We start from the raw sequence: 8,889 nt of genomic DNA, 5'->3' as shown, positions 1-8,889 counted from the left end.
TGGCTATGGGGGGGAGAGGAACAGCAAAATGTTTAGAATGTTGGAGGCAGGACTCAGACAAAGCAGCCAGTGGATAGGGAGACCCTCTGAATGACAGATCAGAGAGTGAACTGATTTTGGAGCGTGTGGAATGTTCTAGAGAAATGCCACCACCATTTGGCTTTTATTTATAAGGGAGATAAGTAAATGTTTTTCAAGTAACACTACTTGATGGGCAACAGATTCTAAAGGAATGTATTTACTTCATTTATACATCACCTTCTTCCACAATGGGGACCCAAAGAGGCTTACATTATCCCTCCATTTTATCCTCCCAACAACCCTGTGAGGTAGGTTAGGTTGAGAGTGTGTGACTGGCCCAACGTCACCCAGCAAACTGCCACAGCAGAGTGAGGATTTGAACCCGGGGCTCCCAGATCTCAGTCTGACACTTAACAACTACACCACATTGAAAGTACTTTATGAGAAATTAAATTGTAGAATTCAATGCCAGTGAAAACAGTGATGGCCTTGAACCCAGATGTCTTTAAAAGGAGAGTAGACCAATTTATGCAAGAGTTTTACAAGTAAGAGTTGTGCAAAGGTGGAATCAACTGCCTAGGGAGGTGGTGAGCTCCCCCTCACTGGCAGTCTTTAAGCAGTGTCTGGACAAACACTTGTCAGGGATGCTCTAGGATGATCCTGCACTGAGCAGGGGGTTGAACCAGATGGCCTGTATGGCCCCTTCCAACTCCATGATTCTATGCTTCTATGTAGGATAGGTCCATCAATGGCTACTAGCCATAGTAAGAAAGGGAAGCTTCGTATACAGAGGCAGCAACCTGTTCTAGGAGGAAATATCAGAGGAAGGCCTTGGCCTCTGTGCCCTGTTGGTCAGTCCTCCAGAACTAGTTGGCCAGTGTGTGAAACAGAATTCTTGACTAGATGCAGCTGGGCTCATATGTTCTTTAAAATATGAATGGAAACTAGACCATGACTAAAAGTTCTGTTGATTCTTTCCTTGAAAAGAATAGCAACGTCTTGCAAGTTTGTACCTATGCACCCTCCTCAAAAAATCCACACGATTTTTCAATTTCAATACATTTCTTTGCACTTGTATTCCTTTACGAGAACCATTCTAAAGAAGAATTACTGTGGAAGAAAACATTGCTCCTTTTATGGAAAGGGGGGGGGAGAGAGATTGGGGCAGTCCACTGCTGTTCTAAGAGACATCTGTTCCCATTTCAAAATTATTCCTTTTATGGAAAGCGCAGGAGAGAGGGGCTGGGGGATGGAGAGGTCCTGCCAGGCCTATGGTTGAGGCGGCGACAATTCATCTATATTGGCCTCTCCTGCTCTGCCCTGCTCTATTCCAGCATGGCTGACTTTCTCACCCAGTCTTTTGCACTGAACTGCTCCATCTACGGCTACCCACGATCCAAATCCCCTGGGACTTTTTAATCATGCAGCAGACAGCATCAAATGCTTTAGCAATGTTTTAATAATGTTAGTGATTAATTGATAGTTTTATAGATTTTTAAGGATGTATCATATTTTAATTATGTTGTATGTTTCAACCACGTTGTAAACCTGCCCTGAGCCTGGTAGGAAGGGGAGGAAGGGTGGGCTAAAAGAAATCAAATCAAATCAAATCAATAAATAAATAATTTCAAAGAAGCATGATGTTATCAAGGAAAGAGAGTAATGTAATGATAAGCACGGGTGTAGACTGATCAGGGGTTTCAGAGAAGTCCAGTTTGGGCAAAATAGCTGCACATATTTGCACTGCTGATCTGCTACTATACTACACCACAGCTAGGTGATAATAACTGGTCCCCAATGCAAGGGGTATTGCATCCTGAAGTAATTCCAAATGTTTATTTCAGAAGGTCAGGCAGGATGGAGAGCTTCTGACTGCTAAAGGCACTGAAAAGCAGAAGGTACTTACGGCAGTTCTCTTCATCTGAGCCATCCTTGCAATCTGTATCACCATCACAGAACCAGTGCTCAGCTATACAGCTGCCATCACTGCAGCGGAACTCTTTGTCTGAACACTTTCTCATATCTGCAAAACAGAGCCAAAGGTAGCTCAACTGAAAGGTCACACACTCTACCCTCCCAGGACTCCATTTGTGCAATTTATCAGTCAATCTGAGAACACCTTAACACCCCCGAGCACACAAATAAGTCCACGGTACAAATCAAGAATTGTTTGCTTCCTCATTTTACTATTAGGTTCTGAATGTAAAAATTGGAATGAACAGGAATTCTAAATAAATGTTATGTAACATACGATATTAAAGTTCCAGTAGACAGATGACATCACAGTTTAGTTTGGTTTGGAAAAAAAGAATGCAGACCCAGCTCTCAAACAATGGACTTTAGGGAAAAAAAGTCAAATGTTTTGACCCAAGCTCCTCAATCCAGCAATCCCACTTAAGCAACTGCTGTCCTAGCAAAAATCTCAAACTCTAAGTGGACCTATCATTTAATATTTATCTTTGTTCTGGGCCCACACATTGAGCCAAAATAACTGTCCAACTACCTGCAGGTCTCCTGAATATATGCCACCATAAGACTAAAGGCCAAGCAAGCACTTTTAAAAATCATCTGTTTTAAAATGGCTGTTCTATGGAATTAGGCAGCACATGTGCCTAGTGACACAGTCAGGCTACTAACCACACTGCTCATCGCTGTTGTCCCCACAGTCGTTGTCACCATCACAATGCCACAGGCTACGTATGCAGTATCCATTCTGACATGAGAATTCATCCTCCTCACACTCCCGTGGTGCTGAGGGTTAAAGATAAGAAGCAAACAAGTCAAACATAATGTAGGATTTAGTGTATTCAGTACTACTCTCTGTGCCACCCAACATCCTTGGAATTCCTCCTTCTTCAAATACGGAGAACACCCATGTTGTGGGAGTCCAAAAGCAGGAGAGAGGCAGTAAAAGAATTCCTAAGGGCTTGTGGAACTGTATCTCTTCTACCAAAGGACAAGGATGGCAATAGCTCACAGAACATCATCTGATGGTCCCCAAATATAGAATATTGTTTTCCAAGGCAAGATTAAATGTTTTGCCTCGTGGGGAACTAGCGGGCAGATTGAACTAGCGGGCAGATTCCTAGGGACCCCTTTTTCAGAACGACTTTGTAATTGTAATTCAGGTGATTTGGATACAATTTGGCATTTTTTCATTGATTGCAGAAAACACAATATGGCTCGTGACAGATGGATCTCAGTGTATATTTAAAAATGGAGCTACTAATCAGGAACTTGTAGCTAATCTCTTAGCTGATACTGATCCAAATGTGACGTTGGCAGTGGCAAAGTTTTTATCTGTAACCCTGGGTGGTATTAAATGAATTGACTCTTTTAGGCAGTTAATATATATTTGGTAACCAAATTGTTTAATTTTGTGAAATTGTAACTGTAATTGTAATGTACTGTATGCATATACGTTGTATTTTGTATTATATCCTATTTGCTTATGACTTATGGGTCTATGAGCTATAAAAATGAATGGATGGAGAATATCATCTGATGCCCTGAGTCAGGGGCCAGGGACTACAACACCGTAATTACAAGAACAACTAGTAACTATTGTAGAGTTTAATCACATTAATCACAACAGGATTCAACACTGCTGAGAATATACCAGTACTGCTACAAGAAAATGATTTTGCATATTAAGACCTGTGACGAGGTAACTTACGGCAGTCTTGCTCATCAGAATCATCCTCACAGTCATTGTCCCCATCACAGACCCATGAACGACGGATACACTTGCCATTGTCACAGTGAAAATCCAATGGGGAGCAAGTAGGCAACACTGAAATACAAAAAAAAAGAGAGGCAACCCCAAAAGGTTTCAATAAACTGTTTACTTTGGCAATCCTGCAATCTGTGCCAAGGCCATTAATGACAATAAACAAGTTCTTGCATATTACAAAGTTACTAAAAAAGTAAAAACATGAGTTCAGAATATTTGCAGCTGGGCAGTGCTGTTCTCCTCAGGAGTATCCCCATCTTCTCCCAAAGGGCGTTGCTTTAATGTTTAACTTAGTTCTTCCCTTAAGGAAACATGAACGTGACACCCTTACAGTCTTATGATAAGACAACAGCTAATTTCCCCTTCTTATAGAATACCAATAACAACTTATTGCTTCCAATATTAGAGACTGAACAATATTGATACTTATCGATATAGTTACTGCTGGAAATCATATTAATAGGACAGACAGAGCTTGATCAGTAAGAAACCAGACCACTGAGAAAAAATATAAAAACCTAAATAAATATTTGGTCATTACGTGACTTTCAGCAACCTGATCAGAAAAATCTAGTGGGTTATTTAAAAATGGCAATTAGCAGCCACAGAGAAACAAGAGTGTCAATTAACATTATCTAGAGGTTTTGTTAACACCACTTTCATAAAATAGAATGGTTACTGTTAATTCTTAAGATTGCGGGAGTCGCATTTTAAAAGTTTTTAAATTTAGATTTTATTCTGTATATTATCTCTGTTTTTTTCCTTCTTTTTCATACTATGTTTGAATTGTATGCTGGTCTTAAGACTGTAATAATAAAACTAAACTAAACTAAGAATGGTTACTGTGGTTATCAGTGAAGATCCTAATGTTGTGAGATCTCCTTCATGCTATGAATTGATTTTATCAAAGCTCATGTTCATTATTTATAATTTATTAATTAATAGGTTTCATTAATTTTATATCACTATAAACTGTAGCTGTATATCAATGTAATCTATGCTTTCTTTGGTAATCTGATGCCCGAAATACTGCCATTTATATAGTCATTCTACTTGCAATACCAACCAATATTTTTTACTTTCTCTGCAACTGGATCCTACATGTCACTGGAGCAACAATTGCATATGCATTGCTGTGTAAAATGTTTGCTTATTGCCAATGGTTAGTAACTGCAATTAGATTATTCAACTATTTTTAAAAGTGTTATCTTATTTTGCCAGCGTCATTGGGGGAGGAAGATCCCTCAGAAATGTGAAGTCGCCATCCGTAAAGGCTGGAATTCAAAAAGACAGCATAAATCAACCACAGCCCAACCTCCACTCAAGGATGAAAGAAACGCTCAGCCTTGCAAGGGCTGTGCTTCAAAGGCTGCCAGCTATGACGAGAAGGGAAGCAGCACAAGATTTTGTTCCTGACAGGTGCATTCTCCAAAAGAAACAATGTTACCTCAACTATTTTTTTTTAAAAAAACAACACATACACAGAAAAGCAAGAACAAGGAAAAGACTAAGATTGTGGAAACCTTTCATCCCTGCCCAGTCAAAGCTGATACAATCTTCCAGCTGTCATCGAATGAGCTTCCTCTCCAGCACTGAGGGGGAATGAATGAATCAGTAACACAAGAACTGGGAGGATATGTAGTTCCCGTAAAGGTAAGAAATGTCACTCCAGAGATTCAGTCTTTCTTGTTTCCCAGTTCCCCAGCCCCTTGTAGCCTAGGATTGCTACCAGTGTCTGGTATAAACTTCAGCACCTACACAGAAGAACAGTCCCCAATGAGCAGCAAATAAATTCAGAAAAGGGCAACTAACATTCCAATCTTAATACAGTGAGCAATCCTAATCAGATTTACTCAGAGGTAAGGCCCATTTTATCAAATAGGCCCGTCACTGAGGAAAGACTCATAGATCAAATGCCAATTAATGTAAATGTCCCTTTGCAAGTGCCATGACATTTCCCAACAGTTCATTTATGGTAGGCATACATTGCTTGGAATCAGAGGAACATGAAGTACAAGCTAGCTAAGTGAGAAGACGAAAGAAGGGCAAAAACTGTTGCAACATATTACATGAACAAGAGTGGACCATAAGAAACTGAAGTCCCTTGTATTCCTACCCTGGATGGGTCACCCACTCCTCACAAAGAAAATGGTAGATGGGAGATTTTGTTGGGGAGATACAATAGAGATTCATGAAACTACACAGTTGGGATAATATGCAACAGATTCAGGATGAGCAAAAGGAAATACTTCTTTACTCAAAGAATAATTAATGGTGCTTTCACATATGCCAAATAATCCATTTTTGATGCACTTAAGTGACTGTTTAAATTGTGGGACTCACCAACAGCAGACATAGAAATGGCTACCAGCACAGAGAACTTTCAAAGCTTTCAAAGCAGATTAGACCATTTCAAGGAGGATAGGCTTATCAATGGCTACTAGCCCTGGTGACCAAAGGGATTCAGAGGCAGTAAGCCTCTGAAAACCAGCATTAGGTGGTCATCAAGGGCAACAGGTTTCCCACTATGTGAAACAGGAGAATGCTAGACTAAACTGACCACAGGCCTTCTTCAGCAGGACTCTCCACATTCATGGCTGAGAGACAGTGGGGAGACATTTTTCAACCTGTTGCATAACAGTAGTATGCAATGTCACCCAAAGAAATTGATTAGCAGTAGATTTCAGTATACAAAGTAATGTAAAGGCCCTGGACTCACCACAGCTGGCCGAGACTCAGCCGTGGCCCCAGAGGACCAGCCCAGCAGCAGAGGAGACAACAGTGAACACTGCAGCATCACATTATCAGGAGAAGCAGATGGCCAGCAGGAAACAGGGAGAACCAGTGTCATGGGCAGCCACTGGGAACAGGATGGCCTATGGGAGACGGTCCCGAGCCAGCTGATGGAAATTTCCACTCCAGCAGGCCTCCTAGGTCAGCCAATCCTTTGCAAGTGCCACAACAGGGGCTATCAGGCAGCCCCAGGGAGTTTCTATCATGGGGACAGCAGGGAGGAAGGGACAGGCTAGGCCATCTTAAGGGCAGGGGATTGGAGTAGGCTGTGGAAGAGGCAAGGCCGAAGCAAGTCCATATAAAGCAGTCCCCACAACAGGCCAGGGAGGAAGCAATGGATCCTGCTCCAGGAGTGTGAGAGCAAGCAACCGGAGAGAGAACAAGCTGGCACAACCCCCTCCTCTCCCCATTCTAAGGCCAAGGGAAGCTCAGGGGTTGGCTCCCAATGATGGCAGAATGACAGATTTCAGTGTGAGGTGGAGGGGAATGTCACAGTGGATTCACGGAGGATAGCTAAATAAAGTATCTTTGTCCATAAGCTGTATAAATACCAGATAAAAGTTGTGAGGGGGATTGCTTCTTTCATGCATTGTTTGTGGCATCCTGGTAGCATCTTTCCAGCCACTGTTACAGTAAGGTTGTTGATCTATTCCAGCAGGGCTCATATAGTCTGTTTTATATATCCTCATGATTTTAGCACTATCATCTCACCCTTCCTCCTTGCAGAATTTGGGGTCCTACCAAGGTTTCTAAATTTTAAGTGCAGTTCTACCCCAAATTTCTCTTCAGTGAAGCAATGGAGTAACTTGATAAGTCACTTTCCCCCTTTCATTCCAGTCCTGCAACAGCAGTGCCTCCCCCACTCTTCAAAATGACAACAAAAATTAGCTCAGGCTATATGGGATAGGGACCCATAAAGGCTCAGTGCTGGGAGGCAAGTATTCCACTTGAATCTTCAAGAAAAGAAAGATGGCCAAGGCAAGACTTCATTAATTGGGGTTAGGGAAGCCAAGCAGTCTCATCCGTCTACACACTCTCTCTCTCTCAAAGGGCACTTGCAGACATAATAAACACATGATCAGCGAGCTCTCAGAGCTTAAGCGCACAGGGATAAACTGGAATTATGAATTATGGACTTGCATTTTTAATGTGACAGCACTTAACACATACATTTTTACATTTATTTCTTTAGAGGATTTATATGCTGCTTTTCGCCTCTCACAAGCACTCGAGCAAGGGAACCTTTACCTTTACTTTCTCCTCTCACAAGCACTCACTTTAACAACACCCACTGCTTATCAATTACACATCACTCCAAATAAATAAACACTATACATTAAGGGTTAAAGAGTGAATGAAACCCTACATGCAAAATTAGTTATCAAGTCATTGCAAAAACTTTCTTTTTTCTTACTGATTAAATGCATTATAGTGAAGACATGCTTCATGATATTGCCACTGTCTATCCAAATATGCATCTGTTACCAATTCTTTTCAGTATCAGATTCTTAGCTACCTTTTCATCCTGTCCGACAAGAAGCAGCCCTTTATCAATGTTATTTTTTAGTTCCATTAATTTCAAGAAATATTGTCTTCCTTCTTACACAAAAAAAGGCCTAAGATCTGAAGGGACAACTCAACCGGCCCCTCTCCCATCGAATCAGCCTCTGTACACAGACTAGACTCCCAGGCCCCAGCTGCAGTTTTGAGGCTGCAAAAAAACAACACCCCAACATATGTATTGCTGTCTGCTGCCTTGAGCCCCAGCGTGACTAATCACCAAAGGCCTGTGCAGTAGCCGCCTGGAAGGGAATTTGCATGCTAGCTCTCTGGGGGAGAATTCTTCTGGCTCCCACAGGGTTAGACTATTAGCACTGGTTCAGAGCAGATACCATTATCCCATTGAACTGTTGCTACTCTCATGAGGCAACTGCTCAAAATGAAATTCCAACCCTACAGGGAGCAGTTCTTCCCAATTTAATACTCCCCTTAAATATGAAAAATGAGCTTCAGGTTAGGGAAACGGGGCGGGGGGATGACATAAAGAAAAACGGTTAAACACAAAGGAGGCTCTTATTCCCTCTTCAGCAGACAACAAGCACGTCAGCCATTTCAGCCACGGCCAGACTGTTTACACTAGGGCCACTAGCATTTTTTGCCACTGGCACAGCTATAGAAGGAAGTACCCCTTCCTATTGTTGCAGGATGACTGTTAAGTGTTTAATCCGAACTGAACATTGATACACTATCCAATGGCAATTCTGAGGATTCCAAAAGAATGTTTAAGGAAAGACCATCTAGATTATCCAGCACTTCAGAACTAACAGCTGTTGTCCTGCTGA

At 41.6% G+C, this 8,889-nt stretch overlaps 1 protein-coding gene across 1 annotated transcript in view; it reads right to left on the bottom strand.

Annotated features, from left to right (window-relative positions):
- Positions 1 to 8,889, bottom strand: part of LRP4 (LDL receptor related protein 4) — a 70,561-nt gene that overhangs the window by 44,860 nt on the left and 16,812 nt on the right. Inside the window, exons 3-5 of the mRNA XM_015406796.1 lie at positions 3,698 to 3,814; positions 2,659 to 2,772; positions 1,928 to 2,044 (exon numbers count right to left, since the gene is read on the bottom strand). Of these exons, the coding sequence (XP_015262282.1) occupies positions 1,928 to 2,044; positions 2,659 to 2,772; positions 3,698 to 3,814 (348 nt within the window). The remainder of the gene's footprint in view (positions 1 to 1,927; positions 2,045 to 2,658; positions 2,773 to 3,697; positions 3,815 to 8,889) is intronic.

Source organism: Gekko japonicus, unplaced genomic scaffold, assembly GCF_001447785.1.
Source record: "Gekko japonicus isolate JY-2015 unplaced genomic scaffold, Gekko_japonicus_V1.1 scaffold84, whole genome shotgun sequence".
Taxonomy (NCBI): domain Eukaryota; kingdom Metazoa; phylum Chordata; class Lepidosauria; order Squamata; family Gekkonidae; genus Gekko; species Gekko japonicus.
The sequence above is the reverse complement of the archived record's forward strand: the minus strand, read 5'-3'. Positions and strand labels throughout refer to the sequence as shown.